Source organism: Penicillium taxi, assembly GCF_028828555.1.
Source record: "Penicillium taxi strain IBT 34144 chromosome Unknown utg000003l_segment0_segment0, whole genome shotgun sequence".
Taxonomy (NCBI): domain Eukaryota; kingdom Fungi; phylum Ascomycota; class Eurotiomycetes; order Eurotiales; family Aspergillaceae; genus Penicillium; species Penicillium taxi.
The window spans coordinates 823,517-839,667 of NW_026643205.1; the positions used below are offsets into that span (position 1 = coordinate 823,517).

General features: G+C 45.0%; 7 protein-coding genes across 7 annotated transcripts; 1 reads left to right on the forward strand and 6 right to left on the reverse strand.

Annotated features, from left to right (window-relative positions):
* Nucleotides 1–2,454: 2,454 nt before the first annotated feature.
* N7495_003788 (uncharacterized protein) lies at nt 2,455–4,697 on the reverse strand (the record flags this gene model as incomplete). The annotated part of the gene is made up of 3 exons (XM_057206439.1): nt 2,455–4,127; nt 4,203–4,555; nt 4,687–4,697. The coding sequence occupies 3 exons, from the start codon at nt 4,695–4,697 to the stop codon at nt 2,455–2,457; spliced, it is 2,037 nt and encodes a 678-aa protein (XP_057064119.1).
* Nucleotides 4,698–5,585: 888 nt separating this feature from the next.
* Nucleotides 5,586–6,109, reverse strand: N7495_003789 (uncharacterized protein; the record flags this gene model as incomplete). The annotated part of the gene is made up of 3 exons (XM_057206440.1): nt 5,586–5,635; nt 5,702–5,938; nt 6,103–6,109. 3 exons carry the CDS (start codon nt 6,107–6,109, stop codon nt 5,586–5,588), a joined length of 294 nt encoding a protein of 97 aa, XP_057064120.1.
* Nucleotides 6,110–6,321: 212 nt separating this feature from the next.
* N7495_003790 (uncharacterized protein) lies at nt 6,322–7,309 on the forward strand (the record flags this gene model as incomplete). Its single annotated transcript, XM_057206441.1, has 3 exons — nt 6,322–6,381; nt 6,486–6,583; nt 6,649–7,309. 3 exons carry the CDS (start codon nt 6,322–6,324, stop codon nt 7,307–7,309), a joined length of 819 nt encoding a protein of 272 aa, XP_057064121.1.
* Nucleotides 7,310–7,354: 45 nt separating this feature from the next.
* On the reverse strand, nt 7,355–9,547 carry N7495_003791 (glutathione S-transferase family protein; the record flags this gene model as incomplete). Its single annotated transcript, XM_057206442.1, has 7 exons — nt 7,355–7,416; nt 7,474–7,819; nt 7,880–7,951; nt 8,015–8,192; nt 8,274–8,401; nt 8,511–9,054; nt 9,138–9,547. 7 exons carry the CDS (start codon nt 9,545–9,547, stop codon nt 7,355–7,357), a joined length of 1,740 nt encoding a protein of 579 aa, XP_057064122.1.
* A 1,296-nt stretch (nt 9,548–10,843) lies between these two features.
* N7495_003792 (uncharacterized protein) lies at nt 10,844–11,443 on the reverse strand (the record flags this gene model as incomplete). The annotated part of the gene is made up of 2 exons (XM_057206443.1): nt 10,844–11,177; nt 11,226–11,443. 2 exons carry the CDS (start codon nt 11,441–11,443, stop codon nt 10,844–10,846), a joined length of 552 nt encoding a protein of 183 aa, XP_057064123.1.
* A 1,454-nt stretch (nt 11,444–12,897) lies between these two features.
* On the reverse strand, nt 12,898–13,597 carry N7495_003793 (uncharacterized protein; the record flags this gene model as incomplete). The annotated part of the gene is made up of 3 exons (XM_057206444.1): nt 12,898–13,310; nt 13,428–13,500; nt 13,592–13,597. The coding sequence occupies 3 exons, from the start codon at nt 13,595–13,597 to the stop codon at nt 12,898–12,900; spliced, it is 492 nt and encodes a 163-aa protein (XP_057064124.1).
* A 1,265-nt stretch (nt 13,598–14,862) lies between these two features.
* On the reverse strand, nt 14,863–16,134 carry N7495_003794 (putative ATP binding protein; the record flags this gene model as incomplete). The annotated part of the gene is made up of 2 exons (XM_057206445.1): nt 14,863–16,037; nt 16,095–16,134. The coding sequence occupies 2 exons, from the start codon at nt 16,132–16,134 to the stop codon at nt 14,863–14,865; spliced, it is 1,215 nt and encodes a 404-aa protein (XP_057064125.1).
* Between the last annotated feature and the right edge of the window lie 17 nt (nt 16,135–16,151).

The following is a 16,151-nucleotide window of genomic DNA, read 5'->3' on the forward strand; positions in this document are numbered from 1 at the left end:
GATGGATAGTAATAAGCTAGAACCTTGAATGAGGTGCTTGAATGAGGTGATACCTATACTTTAGGTTATCATACCTAGGCAATTTAGTTGTACATACGAACTCGCTCCATTCATAAATGTCCAGGGGTATTACCCACCTCCTTAGATAACGTTGAAAGAACTGGCATAACTTGGAAGTATGGATACAGTGGATTCTCTCTAACTACTCCTAGCAAGTGTAGGCATGAGGGCGGGGATAGAATTGAAGCTAATATACTTAACGTATTAATGGAGCATTTCCTTTTATTTTCTAGGCAATTAGGAAGATGGTAATAAGCCGCTCCACAATAGAGACGGACTCACGCCATGCATAAGCCCAGTGAAGATCAGATATCGAACTGATCAAGATCAAATTTGCTTCACGTCACCCCACAGGGAGCCCGTGCTACACAGTAGTAGTACAGTACTTTAGCACCTAGGTAGGTAGCTTCACGTACCACATATTTTCCAAGTCGGCATTTCCCTATTCCAAGGTTTCAGCCACTGCTGCTTTTATGCGGTTGCTCAGGGTCGGGCTCACTGAGCTGCCCATTGCTATCACATGATAGATTAATGATAAAGTGTTCACTGAGTACCCACTGATCGAGCATAGATTACTCAAAGGCTGCTCAGGGTCAATCTGTTGGAACCAATGTCAGCTCCAGAGCTATCATTCTAGGATCACATGGCTCGTGGATGGCAGCTGCTATGACTTTAACCCAGCTAATTATGAAGATGATAGCCGCCCAGGTGTCTACTACAGTGATAACATTCAGGGCTGGTCAAATGACACAACTTAAGAAACGTTCCACCCTTGGAACCTTGGAAGGTTACATTACTCATAACTTGGTCGGTTTATAGTCAGTTGGGAACAAACTTGTTCTTCGATAGATACATTTTATCCAAAGAGAAGATCTTCATCCGCCGATCTGGTCAGCCAGATTTGTAATTCTTTAAACGCATTAAGGTCGTTGCTTTCAAGGGAGATTTCAGTATATGGGTCGTGCCATTCATGAGTTCTTTTGGCTTGTGTATCGCATAAAGACTCACCAATATGTCGATAGCTATTGAAATCGATGAGAATAAGGGTATCGTTTTCGTCGAGCATGATATTTGCCGGACTAATATCGTTATGTACAAGTCCAAGGGAGTGGAGATGTTAGATGGCGGCCAGTAATCCCTCTAAACTGCATTTCATATTCAAATTCACTAGCTCGTGTGGACTTGAACGTTACGAAACCTTGCCAAAGTGTTGAGGGTTGACTGCTTCAAGTAACATGGACCTATATTGCTTAAAGCATAACCCAGAAACTCGATAATTGGTTTCATGATAGCCGTAATAGGTAGCAATATTAGGGTGGGGATTCATTCGAAGGACTTCACATGCTTCAACTTCGCGAATGATTTGACATTCGAGATTTTCATCGGTATATTTGAGAAGACTTGGTGTTTTGGTATAGACTGCCGACCAAGAGGTATTCGCGTTTGAACCTCGATCCTCGGTGGAAATTTGCTTGACTTCTTGAAGATCCTCAAATGTTTTCGGCAATTCAAATCTATTCATCCATTTACCAGTGTATAATATATCATCATGGCGGGCAAGAATCTGGACGTAGGAGAGCACCATTCGACCATAAATCCTCTTGAAAGCTTCATTAGTTTGTAAAATCTTCATAATTAAGTTATGAGAAGAGGAGAGGGTGAGGACTTATGGGTATTTGTATGACAGCCACGTGATATTAGCTGCAAACATACAAAGCTCAGTAGGACTATTACTTACTGAATGATTCTAGAGTGTATTCGTAAGATATCAAAAAGCCGTTTTTCAACCTCAAAACTAAGCTTGATATCCTTGACATGAGCAGAAGTCTTCGATAAGTCGGAATCCCGCCACGAAAATCTAGGATATTTCATAACCACACCGGGTTTTGAGTCTTACTATCAATGAAGTCGACTCTTGGCCTATGTTTTCACCAAGACCTTGTTAATATGGGATAAGGTATGAGGTTTCTCCCGGTATAGGTTGTTCTTTGAAATGTTCCAGCATTGTGAGTGAGGTCCCTAAGTGCCGATTAATACTGAGCGAGCGTTGAGCGTATGTCATGGATGCTTAGAGGCGTACTCAGTTCTACTTATCAAGCAAAAGCGGCGCAAAGGCAATCGGGTACACAAAAATGATCAGCATTCAATTTTTTAGTTAAAAAGAGTCAATTCATAAGGATAACAAGCCCAAGGACTTTGAGTAACAGGCCAATATCAAAACGTCACGAAACAAAAGGAAGAGCGCAAGTAAAAAAGTGGTATCTTAAAACGCAGAGAAACTCCATATTGTCCGGCAATAATCATTAGATATAGAATCAACCAGGCAATGAAAGGCAAGAGTTGAGTAAAGATGTAAGAAAAGTAAAACGATCAAGTGAAAGCTGGAGCAAGCCATCATACCTTACTGCGCTTAACGCGACGAGGTGTGCTACCTGCGTTGGATCGAGTCGTCTTGGGCACATGTGGTTTCCATTCCTCAGCACTGCTACTAGAGCTACTAGCGTGGCACTCTGTCGCAGAGCCACCAGAGCTAGTTCCGGAGCCAGAAGCAAAATCAGAACCAGAACTAGAGCCGGTACGAGTAGGGATGCTACTCTTAGATGATGCACTTGCTGGCTTTGAAAAAACTGGAGACTTAGGAATTAGCTTACGGCGACCTTTAGCAGGAGTTGCTGGCGCAGAAGTTGCGGACTCAGCAATAGTGGGCACAGAAGTGCCTGCAAGCTCCATAGTCTCCTCAGCAGTATTTTTCTCACTAGTGGTCGCAGCAGCCATCGAGGGTGATGGCCTGATCGGACGCTTCTTCACGGGGGTACCCGAAACACCAATCGTACCGACCATGCGTCTCTTGTTTCCAACTCTTGAATTGACAGTAGCAGCGGCGCGAATGTTGGCCATTGATCGCTTTGCTCTTGCCTTGCCAGCGGCTGATGGTAAGACAGAGTCAGTATCAACATGCTCAATGTCAACATCAACATCGATGTCATCTGTCGGATCCTGGGGTGACCCAAGGGCCTTTTTGGCATCCATCTCATTTCGCCACTGTATGTGCTCTTCAATCTCCTCTTCGTTCCAGGTAACATTCTTGGGAGGATTCTTGAGTGGACGGTCTTCACCGTCAGAAGACAGGAGCTCCGGCCCTTGGTATCCCTCAGGTAGAGCCATGAACATGAGGACCTGCTTTGGCCATACGGCGCCACAATTCTTGCGGGTGTTACGCTTGATGGCCAAGGCAAACTCTTGTTCCGGGGTACGCTTTTGGAAAATAAACTCTGAACCGTTCGGCCGGCGAAGAGGGATATTGTTGCGCTCGATCGGAACTCTGGCTCGCGCGCTGCGCCGGGATATGGAGGCTAAAGGGGCTGGTTCGCTAGTCTGAGTATTCGTATTGACGACTGCGTTGGAAATTTCGTTGCTGTCATTATTTTCGTTTTTGGCGCCATCCCCGGTGTTGACACCTTTCGTGGGCGATAGAAGTGACTTGGTGGGCGACTTGTTCGCATCCAGAATCTCCAGGACGCGACGTAAGCGCGACACGTCACTTTCAACATCTTGGGACTCTTGACCGGACGACTCTTTCGCATCATCATCAATGTGCGGGGTGATGGAGACCGCTTTGGCTGCACGCTTAGCTTGCGCCTTCGACAGGAAGTCATTCAGGAGCTCGGCATCAGCTCCATCGAGCGAGCTTCGCAGTGCAGATCTTACTAGTGTACCCTCTTGCTTTTGAGTCAGGTTGCGCACAGCTTCTGTCGGGGTGGGTGCGTCATCTCCATTTCCGTCCTTGGATGCATTGTCGATCAATGCGCATTGGTCTTCGGCAAAGGGTCCAGAGCATTCGGTTTCAATCGCCTTTACGTCAGAGGTCAGAGAACTCGGATTCTCGGCATCAGAGAATATAGGAGAGTTGCTAGGGCTTCGAGGGATCTTAGTTGGTCGAAACGAGTCAGTTGTTGTGATGTCGACGTCGACGTCATTGATGGGACCACCTGGTGTGGCTGCAGAAACAGCCGATCCGAGTTGAGAAACTTCGTCACAACTATGAGTTGTATCGTCGGGCAATTTTCCTATACTCCGAGTTTAGCAGGACGAAAACCTCAAAAAATACAGTGCCGACGAGAAAAAAAAATTGTCGTACTCACGTTGTTTTTCAAATACCTGAGGTTCCCATTTTGTCTCGAGGAAACTTCTAGACTGACTGTCCTCATCTTCTTCTGTAAGATCTCCTGCGTTGGTACGCAGTCGTTTCACACCTCGGACTTCCGTGTTGTTGCTGGTATTACTGATCGCAGTAGTCGACGCGTCACCAGTAGGCGCCGTCGAGAGACCAGCCATACCAGCAATGCGCTTCCAAAGCTTACGCGGTTTCTGGCCAGTCCTAAACGGTGTAGAGGGTGTGCGCTCCCACAGGCGGGGAAGGACGCGTAAGGCTTTGATGGGCGTGAAGTGAAATCCTTCCTGCTCAGGGGAGCTGTGGATACGCGTGTCAGTGGAACTTTTTAAAGGAATGTAGTTAGCCACTAGCACAATCTCGATCTGAGGTTGTGAATAAACGGGAGAGGATTTGATGCATAGTATAGTGTGGGCTTGAAGGGTTGTAGTGCGACCAAGTGGTGGGAGACTTACGGGGCGGACATTGTTGTGACTTCTACTTCGACTCGAGGAATGTGTCAAAGAAGCCGATCCAGAATCTATGTCAAACCTCTTCGAAAGAATAAATTGAAATATGTCTGCTATGGAATATGAGTTATTGAAGTTGAATTTATCCTTAAAAATATAAGGGTAAATAATGTAGAGGGGTTCTGTCAATGAGGGTAGTTTTTGCTTTTCGGCCGTTTATCGATGGTTGTCCTGCCAACCGGCCTTGATAATCACTTTAGGTCATTTTGGCATCCACGTTGATTTCAAGGCACAACGTTAATTCCATGTGGTTTTATGCCGAGTTTATGCTGGGAAATAGAATAGAATTTATACTGGAATTCTACCATTTATACATATTGGAAAATTAACATGAAAAAAGAATCCATTCATACAGATTTAGTGCAAAAGGTTGCTTGGCCTACATAGTCGCTATTTCTACTTACATGGACCGTAATTGTTATCTGCTTTTCAGTTCTAAACCATATATCAACCTTGGAACTATGTACTTTATACTAAAACACCGCTTTCATCCAACTTTGTTCACTCCAATCAGAAAAAAAAACGCCTATTGAAAGGCTGCCAATGAGCACCGGCATTCCATCAATCATACTAACTCCTTCTTTATAACAATAATCAAATCATAGTATAACTAACCTTGGAAATGAAAGGAGGAGGCAGACAAATGATTTGCGGTGATATCTACATATGGTATAGAGTCACTCAGAAGTAGAGCTCTCGTAGGTATCATACGATAATCCACCTGAACATGTTCATATTCTCATCCAGCTAGGAGAATCACAGCAGTACGATGTAACAGCGGAGAATGTAGAGACTTCAGTCATATCTCATTAATCATTTTATGAGCAATAAAGCGCCGAGAACTATCACAGCTTCTCTACCATATCGGTATCATCAAATGGGTCTCCGAATTCCTCTGTAGAGCAGAATAGCTAATGAGTTCAAGAGCAAAGGTTACTGGTTAGAGATATATATCACTCACCCAAGCTAAAGTCTTTGTCAACAACATCATGTTCTCTCCGCTTGCGCTCTCCTCGATCTCCTCGGTGCTCCTTTGGAATATCCGCATACCCTGGATATTTCTCTATGAATTCAGTCCAGCGAGTAAGTTCAGGTGGGCTGAGCTCCTCTTTGCGAGTGGTCGAAGAGAAGATGTTGTTATGAGCTGGAGTTTGGGGGTCATGGTCTATTTGGGCAGAGCCAGTGCTTTGGGAGGGGTCTATTTCGGAGTCAATGTCAGAATATCGAGAATATTGAGAATCTTGTGAATCTTGAGTCTGTGGTTAGTCGTAACTCGTGAGTGGATGAAAGGAGAAATGGAAGAGGAAGAGACAATGACAGATTCTTTTACACAAGCAACAGTCATGAGAATCAAGAACTTACAATCCATTTTTGCAGATGTGGTTGGGGTTGATGTTAAGATGGATCGCAAAGTGGCAGTTAAAACGGAGTCTCCAATCGGACTGGGCGGTGGGCCTTTTCTTTGGGCCCCGACCAATTTTCTTTCTCCTCATTGATTCACTGACCACAGTGTGAATATCCTCAGATTATAATTTCTATTCACTTTGGACATATTTTCGCATATTCTAACCTGCTCTCATAATGAGTATCAGATCTGGAGTCCCCGATGCCTGGGATGATGACTGGGAATCGAAAGCTGATGTGAGTTCCATAGTCATCTAGCCATCTCATACTTGTGTTTCAGTCTGCTTCTTGCAATATTATCTTACTTTGAATGAATACTGATGGAATTGTCTGGTCTATAGACTGCTCCGCCACCCGAGAAAAAAGTCTCATCGAAAGTTACAAAAGCACAGCGTAGGGCGCAGCAAGCAGAGTTTAATCGGCAACTATGGGCTGAGGCGTATGTTATATAAACTGCATGAAGCATAATATTCTTGGCTGCTAAGTAAATTTTTACCCCATCAGTGAATCCCCACAGACACTCCACTTTGTCGAGGCGCGCTCAGACGTACCCCTAAAGCAAGATATTAAACCAACCGTTACATTGCTCAGTCGAAGACCGCAGGTTGCAACAAGATACTCTGGAATTAACAGTGCGACTGCTGGAATGGGCCAGCTTGGGTTAGAGGACGACTCAGATGAGGAGGTTATCAAACCCCCGAACCCACCCCAGAAGAACGTCATGCAATTGCGCTCAAGAATAGAGAGGAGAAGCAACGCAAGTATGAAGAGGCTAGAGAGAGATTGTTTGGTTCTACATCTGCGACTACATCAGGCAATTCGACCCCAGGAACTACCACTCCACCTCGTCAGCAAGGCGAAGGGAAAGGAAAGGGCAAAGGTCGTGGTGGGCGTGATCACCGAGAGAAACGAGATCCATCCACCGCTTCCGGAAAAACCAAGAATCTTTACGATCCCACCGTCGCCGCGAGGGCAAATGGTCCAGCTCATCTACAGAGACGAGATCGCCAAGGAGACCGGAGCGACTCTGACCAGCAAGTTCTGCAACAACCAATACGCAGCCCTCGAGGCCCTGATGCAAGTGGAAGGGGTGGTTTTGGATTCAGCAACAGAGGTGCTCGAACGAGTTAAATTAACATACTGGCTTACGACGAGACTATTATAAAATGGCTCATTGTATAAACCATGGAGGAAAGGGGGCCGGAATGCATCAAGGAAGCACATCTCCAGAATTAATTGCGTTTGCAAGCTGAGATGTGTTTGGTCGATTCTCTGTTATGCGAAATGGCGTCAGTCATGAATCATACCCGAGCAGAGAGATATACTTACGGGCATATCGCTCATAACTGTCAACATAGAGCTGATCCGTGCTGGTCGTTGCACGGATGTGCTGATTTGCCTCGAGGGCATTTAGCCAAGACTCCAATCTGCTTCCTTCAGCGGCATCCGGCCAGCCTCGATACGGCTTCATGACTCGACGGAGCCGAATAGCCCAGGGTGCAGCATGAATGTCTACTAAGGACATCTGTTCTCCGAAAAAAAATGGCCCAGCCGGATGTGCTGCCACCATCAGTTTGTTCAATCCGCTCTGAAGTTCCTGCGTATGCGCATTATGTTTCTGTTGGTCCTGCTCTTGCAATAATCGATAGAAGCTTGGGACGACATATCGATTGATCTACTTTCTGTTAGCACCAGGAAGTGAAGTTCGGAATTAAGGCCCTCTGACATGATCTACCCATAGCCTGCAATTAGCACGCAGCTTTGGGTCTGCTGGATGAAGTGCCATGCCGAGTTTTAAGTCCTCGAGCTAGAGTGTCTGTATTAGCTTGGTACCAAAGATGGGCGATGCCCTGATGCTGGAACTTCTTACATATTCTAGCAGCACTGTGCTCTCATGACAGCCCCAATCGCCGTGGCGCAATGCTGGAACGAGACCTCGTGGATTCACCTCCAACAAGGATTGTGGCTTGTAATAGGGATCCACCTCTATATATTGGTACTGAATGCCTTTAAATTCCAGAGCGATCCAAACTCGTTGCACGAAAGGGCTGTACAAATGACAAATCAGCATCAAGACCCTCAAGCAAGCAAGATTTGTACGGAACCCTTCATGTGAAACTCGCACTTACCAGAAACAGCTGCCATAGAGCTTGAGGCTTGATTCGGCTGAGTGTTTTATCGCTGTGTTGGCAGCCAGACCCGTCGCTCTGGTGTGGTATGATTTCAGGCCCATCATTGCTGCGTCTGATACGTTTCTCTGGGGAGGTGGTCAGACATAAATCAAGAAAGAAAAATAAGAACGAAAAGAATCAATATACAAAGATATTTTGCAGTAGCATCATGCAACAGAGAAAAAATAGACTTACCACAGCCTTTTTCATTTCTTTACCTTCCTTCAAATAATGTCGTTGTACACTATTCTTCTTAACTCGATCACTCTCCTCCAGTGTATGTCGATGACCACCATCAACACCATCGTTCTTTCCATTAGCGCCATTACCATTAACTCTCTGAATGGTGAAATATCTCCCACTATTAGCTCCAACCTGACCTGATGGTAAGTTTCCCCGCGGCGAAACTACACCAAATGGAAAGTTCTCCTTTTGAACGGGAAATAGAGTATGGACACCAGGCGAGAACTCAGCCGGCATTGATTCAAAGCCCCCAGATGTATCAACATCCGTAGAGATGGGAAAGTATTCAGTAATCTTGATCTTGACATCGCATAGATCCCGTTCCCGCGCGATACGTTTGCGCTTTTTCTTATTAGGATCGCTGGACTTGGGTGTACCCGGTGGTCGACCTTTAAGTCGACAGTCCCAGTAGTGAGATACGAATGGTCTACGTTTATATCTCTGAGTGGAGCGATGGGAGTAAACGTTGTCAACATGGGGAAAGTAGGTCTGGAATCTGGGGAAGCAACGCTTATTAGCCGAATTGTTTGTTTTTTGGATTCAACAGCAAGAACGCCGTAGTACTGTTTCATGACATACTCTTCTTCACTCAATGTGATCACCCCATCTACATGAAACAGCTTCTCTCTCCAAAATTCCAGATCGGGTGGATTGGGAATAAGTTTCATGCCCTCCAATTGGCCGGCGAATGACATTTCCGCCGCGTCAGTCATTCCATCATAGCCAGATAGATGAAAGGACTGCTCTGGTGGCTGTGGGAAATCTACACCATGACTTGCAGACCCGAGCGCATTGCTTCCAACGGTTATTGCATTCTGCTGCGTAGTATGGAGGGACTGTTGGGGTGTGGTAAAGGTGAAGGGCTGAGAGTCTAGTTGCGCGCCTAGACTGGAGTTTTCATCGACGATGGGTATCTCAGATGCTAAAGAAGGGCTTACGGGTCTTTGGAGGGGTGGATTCATTTTGGCTGGTATCAATCTCCCCCACATTTTGAGCTGTAGAGTTTGCTTGCTGCTTTTGCGGAGAAGGGAGGGCGGTTGAAGCGGCGTTATCGAAAGCGATAAGATAAGGACTATTTTTATAGACTCAGAGGTCACATGTTACATGCTAATATTCAAATAAGAGGCCCTTTTCCTATTCTTTTTTCTTCCAAGTTTTGATTCCCCTCTTCATTTCCATTATGAGGGAGAAACCAAGAACAAAAAGTAAGATGAGAGAGAACAAAGTGATCATCCCACATTCAGCTTTCGTTAGCTGTTTTACGGTTTAATTATCTTCCAAGGTGACTTGAATTGATGTTCACTACTAATTCTCCGTATAGGTCAACTGTTATGAGCTTGAGAGGTTAATCCGAACCTTGGGATCTACTCAGAACCTCATCTTAGAACATCAGGGTTGAATTAAGGCTTCTCCTTAGCTACTTAGTTCGATGTTCCATCTTCTGATACCGACCCTTGGAGTTGACTATGATGGGTCACTTTTTGACTCCCACAAACAACAAGTCAAACATACCCTCGAGGTATATAAACAAGCGCTGCCTGGAAGCACCGGAGGATCAGACCTCAGGATCCGTACACAGGACGAAAGCGCTGCTACCTTCCAAGGTTGGTAGTTGAAAGCCACCGGCATTTTTCGAAGTAATTGCGTGACTGCAGATGAATACCTAGGTAACGCTATTCACCGTACTAGCATATCCAGGTGGTTTCTCCAGGAAGCTATCGATCCCGGTCTCTGAAGCTGCTCCACTGCTACTTTAGATTTCAGGTGAATATTTCAGCTTCTGCAAAGGTGTTGGCAATTACAGAAGGACTTTCTGCTATGACAGGCTCTGGCGTGGGCTCAGTAGACGAGGTTAAAATCGCTTACTCTTCCATTTCTTCTATGATTGGCTCAAGGCAAATTTTGCGGCTCCTGGACTTGCAGCGGAGCCTTTTATCAGATTCACGGCTTGGATTCTTCGAGTAGCCACTTGATTTCTTTGAAAGCTCCGGTGATAAGCCCGCCGCCCGGTATAAGATGTAGACCAGATACCCAAGCACGTTCGTAAAGTCACGGTCTCGGACCGTCAGTATGCGTTCACTCCACTATTGATGTATGAGTAACAGGATAATGATATTCTAGAAGAATGGAAAGATTACGAACCTCGGAGTTCTCATTTATCTTGAGAAGATGGAATTTTTGTCCATCAGAACAAACCCCATACACCTTTGAGTCATTATTCTCTTCCATCTGGCGGCGGTGTATCACTCCTTTGGCCAGTTAGATTCTTGAACATTGCTTTGAGTTCACGAGTATAAGAACTTACCCATGTAGCATAATGCTTGTGCGATACCAGTTCCAGGACCTTTGGACTGTACCACAACCACATTCACTGCCGTATTGGCCCGTTTGCCGTACCAAAGGTGGTAATCTGGTCGGCCCCAAAGTATTGATTTCATTCGGCGAAGGGTCACAGATCCAAATTTCCATATACAGCCATTTGTGCCAAAATTCAAAGGGCGTACAACTTTCGCATTGGAGCTTACGATCTTGTTTGCATAACCAAGGAGAAGTCCCAGTGTAAGGCGAGCAAGCTCTTTTTCGTCTTTAGCAAATGCGACCTGACAACTTTTCAAGACGCTGGCTTCTATAAGTTAGTTGAATTTTGCTCTTATTTGTTGACAGTACTTACTGTGCGCGTCACACAAATCGACAGGAGCAATGAACTGGTAAAGCTCTAAGTCCATTTCTGTGGTGCTCTTAAGCTTCATGCATTTCTCGACCTCTTTCAGGGTTAAGGACGATATAGGAACATAGGGATACACTTTTGGTGGCTTTTGAGCCAGTTGTTTGAGCCGTTCCAGGTTGATCTTTTTCTCAGCAATATGGAAAATTCCCGTCATCATTGCTTCCAGGCTCTCTCTCAGCCGTTTTCTAGTCATTTGACTCATTTTGTCGAACCAAAGCATGATTCGAGACAAGATGAGAAAAGTAGAAAGGTTAGAGGAGGCAAAGAAATTTTTTAAGGAGAGGGAATCTTACGATGAGGGTAAAACCTTAGAAGTATTTTGATATATATTAGTATAAGTTAGGGTTCTGTAAACCACGTCACATCCAAATAAGGGAAGGTCTGACTCTTCATCCATCTACTAGGCTAATCTTGTAAACGTGACAAAATTGTACCATGGTTGGACATTTTAGGGTAATTCGCATCTGAAGCTTGCGTGGACGGCTCCCATGACCATCACCTTCACTTCCAACCTTGGAAGGTTTATGTACTACCAAATACCTACCTAAGTCATTATTCACCATAGCACTCACCACAGCGGTGGCAATGACATCAACAAAAGTCCATGCTGTATTGGACCAAGTTGCTGAGTCCTTTACTACTACCACGAATGCAATGAAAGGTTCACTTCCCGTTTGATATAACAAATCAAGTCTTCTTTCTTCAGTTTGTTCCTGGCCTCTGTAGTACTGATGTGCCGACTCTCGTTTCGTGCAGGCATCAAGTACATCAACTGCGTAGTAAATGATATCCAAATGATATTATAATGTACCTAGTTATACAAGCATACATGCTTAAGAGTTTGTTAACGTATCGTAGCCTCTTTCGGCTAAACCAACCCTAGACGATGCGTTCGTGGATAAGATGGCAGAGGTGATACACCAGTTATCCTTTCTGTCATCGTGTCCATGCCTCCTGTCGTCGTTTCAACTGTGGGCGATTTATTTGGGCCGGTATCCGTAGGACAACATGGAACATTGACTTGGAAGACTGTCATCTTACTCTCCGGGGCTAGAGCTCTTAATTCATATTCAAGTGAAGGACCTCCAGAATTTAGAAGCGAACAGCCAACATAGGTCCATTCCAAGGTTCCTCATTTTACCTTTACATCACTTAAATCAGGGTCCTCTCTGTCTCAACATCCAGTCGAGCTGGAGATCCTGGAAGTAATGAAATGAGGCGATCTCCACAACTCCGAGGTCAGACATTCAACAGTCACCGAAAACCGAGAAATAAACTCTTTCATTCCAATACATTGACCAATTTGGGTTGGGCATGCGGATGGACGAAGGTTCCAAGTCTTTGACACAATCAGTGAACAGGTATATCATGCCTTATAAACATTCAACGGATGCTGGTTATATACGCAAGTATCAAGGTTCAAAGGCTGTTGTTTATCATAAGCCTCCCGTGATTCCTACTAACTAAATTCGCCAAATCCTCGGGCTGTATCATAAGAATAAAATCTTATTTAAATGATTTTGGCGTGTCAGTTTTTGGTAGGCTGCCTGATCTATGCTATCTCAACCTGCAATAGCTGTAAACCAGATGAATCCTCAAGGAAAAGCCCACTTAAAGACCCTTTTTATCTGAATGCTTCTTATACGCCTCGGAATTCTTGAACGGAAATCCCGCGGTCCTCTTATCAAGACCAGTTTTGGTACTAATTTTACCATTGCTGTTTGCGAAGAGCACACACCACAGACCGATGAATGCAAGAAGAGAGTTTGCACCAACTGCAGCGGCAAATGCTGTCTGTCCTCCGACAATGTACCAACTATACACGTTGAAAGCAGAGGCGCTATGGAACAGAGATGTCACAATCAGAGTAGGAATGGCATATGGCGCCCTTGGATCCGAATCGTCGGTGGTTATGGGTGATGATATTGAGGACGTCAAAGGGATGGAGCCCGTAAGCATCAGAATGATGACTGCAATGGTCAGTAGGCCTATACCAAGGCACCGGGCAAAGTAGATCTCGAGAGCTAAAAAAACCAAGTGTTAGAGATGCGAGAATTGGAGTTTGGAGTCTTGGGATTGAATATACAGGTGATGGCCCGGGTTTCATCCAAGAGCATAGCTGCGACCATACTCGGGCTTACAATCAGTGGCAAGCTCTGCAGCGACAGCCATGCCGCGGTTGACCACGTAAACAAGTGGAATACCTGCGATTCTCTGGATCAGTATTTGAGAGGTAATGAAACCCCGATGGCTGGAAGCTTCGATCAAGCTGTTCCGGTATGCTGTTCAGGTATTGAAAACTTACATCCATATCCAGTTATGTTGGTCAAAAGTGAGAGGTAATGTAATGTACACCTATGGTTCTGATACAGAACTTAACAGAAGAAAATGTATCAATGTCACAAATTTGGACTAGATGATATGATTTGGTGTTGTTGAGGGGAATTGAAGATTGGAGGACGTCGGAGCTTTGCTGCTTTCGATCAGAGCTCGAGAATGGATGACGTCATTCCAAACATGAGATCTACTATAAAAGCTTGAATTTTTCAGATTTTCTAGGTACAAATTTGCCTGCAATATTTCGGAATTCCGAATCTATAGTCTACAATTAGGTGAAAGGTAAATGATGACATGATGTAGATCAATTCGTTGCCTGGACTCCAGAGGTCTTCCTAATGTCCTGCTCATTCTCACTCAGACTCAGATATATCCAATTGCATGATCTTCAGATCAAGATCTTGTTTATACACTAGCAACTTGACCGCAATTTTTTTACGCCCGACGAGTAAAGCTTCAATGAATGTCAATTATATGACGGTAGAGAGTACCTGGTCTAGGCGCTCTTTCAGGGTATGGAGTCAGCTCTCCTTGATAACGAGGTGATTCTCATCATCCAAGTCCTCTACAACATAATCATGCAGTTCCTCATCATATTTGAGGATTATGGATTTGATCGAGGGATCGCGTTCGATGAGGATACTTAGACCGCCATTGTTAATACCAGCTCAATTGAACGTCTCGCTGTTGGTACTTACCTCGTACTGCACGTGGCATAATGAAAAAACTGGTTACGAGAACGAACCCTGCACACAGAGAACGACGAAATAAGATGTAGGCAAGATTTGGTCATGTGATGAGTTTGATGATTGGATTTTATATTGATAGATATACACCTGCAATGTATGCCTGGGCATCAATAAAACCAATTCCTCTTGACCGTAAATAAATATGTTAGGACAATTGAAATGGGGAAAGCATGGAATTGAATATTAATCAAGTAGCAAAAGCAAAAAATCTGCCCCAAACTGCATTAGAGGGATTACCGGCAATAAAATGTGCCTCTTGAAGGATAGAATCGTGCACGGCTATTTCAACGCCTTTTCTATCTATATGATTTGGATACCTCTTTATAATCAATCGAATTTGATCAGTCGCATACATGGTTTATGTGATAACCAGGCGTAGAGTTTTAAATCTTGAACTTTGTAATAAAATTGAATCCCCTACGCAAATAAAAGCGCCCTCAGTACCGTAACTCCCAAAAATCGCACAACTCCACATGATCTATCTCGATGATCACTGGTTAATTTGATTGGCAGCCAGGAACCGAGTGAAGCTGTGGTCCTGGTCTGAAGGGGCACTCTGTTGGCCGGCAAGAGCCTGCTTATAGCGCTCGGAGAGACCCTCATTATTACCGGCACTAGGCTCGGGGTACTCATAGTCGTCATCCTCGCTATCATACTCTCCATCGGCCAATCCCCGCTTGATGATCTCGTCCTCTTCATCATCTTCAGCGTCGCTAATGGTGTCCGGTCCGGTCTCAGGGCCCTTGCGCGCTCGGCGGCCCGACGAATCAACATTCATATCTTGCATCAACTTACCCAATTCCAATTCACGCTTGGCATCTTTGCTTTCCTCGCGCTCCTTCTTTTTGCGCTCAAGCTCCGGCTTGTAGTCGCGCTCAAATTCCTGGCGCTTCTCTTCCACAGCCTCAAAGAACTCGTCCACGCCATCGCCTGTCATAGAGCTGACACCGACGACACTCAAGTGTTTGTAGAATTCCTCCAACACTAAACTCATACTGTTCAAATACGAGCTCATGTATCCACTTCCAGAACCGAAGCCGCCGGCACCACCCTCGCCTCCGAATGCACCTGTCTCCTCTTCTCCTCGCAGAGCTTCCTGAAATTTGTCAAAATCAGTCATCCATTGCTTGGCGAATTCTGCATCTTTGACATCTGTTTTGTTGAAAACGAGGATCATTGGCAGCTTGGTCTTGTAAAGGATACTGCACGCGTACAGCATGTTGCTCATAAATGTGCTAGTCGAGCTGGCGCGCGGAGTATCGATGACATAGGCAATCACTGTAGGGAATGACGACGCGAGGGTTTCCAGAAGAATACTACCAGATGCACTCCACACAAAGGCTTCAATCTGACCGGGGGTATCGACTATGATATGTTTGATTTGCTTTGAGGGATTCTCGGGGTTTGGAGCGGTGCGCTTTTCCAAAAGGGCAATAATCTGATCAATCTTGGTCGCAAATAGATTGAGCGATGTCAAGATTCCACCGTTAGGGCCCAGGTTGTATTGCTTCATAACTTCTTTGTAGTTGATTGAGTCTCGGATATCGATGTTACTGTCGAACGGCACCGAGTGTACTGCGGGGTCTAGGTTGATCACATAAGGCACAGTATTATTGGAGTGCAGGTGAGAGTTGATTCTTTGCATAAATGTAGTCTTTCCCGAGCCTGTATTCATCAGCAAAGGCATTCTGGGCCGGGCATCTTGAGAGATAGTTTTCATACCTGCCATGCCCACGCAGACAATAGATACTGGAGACGACATGATAGATGAGTGTAATT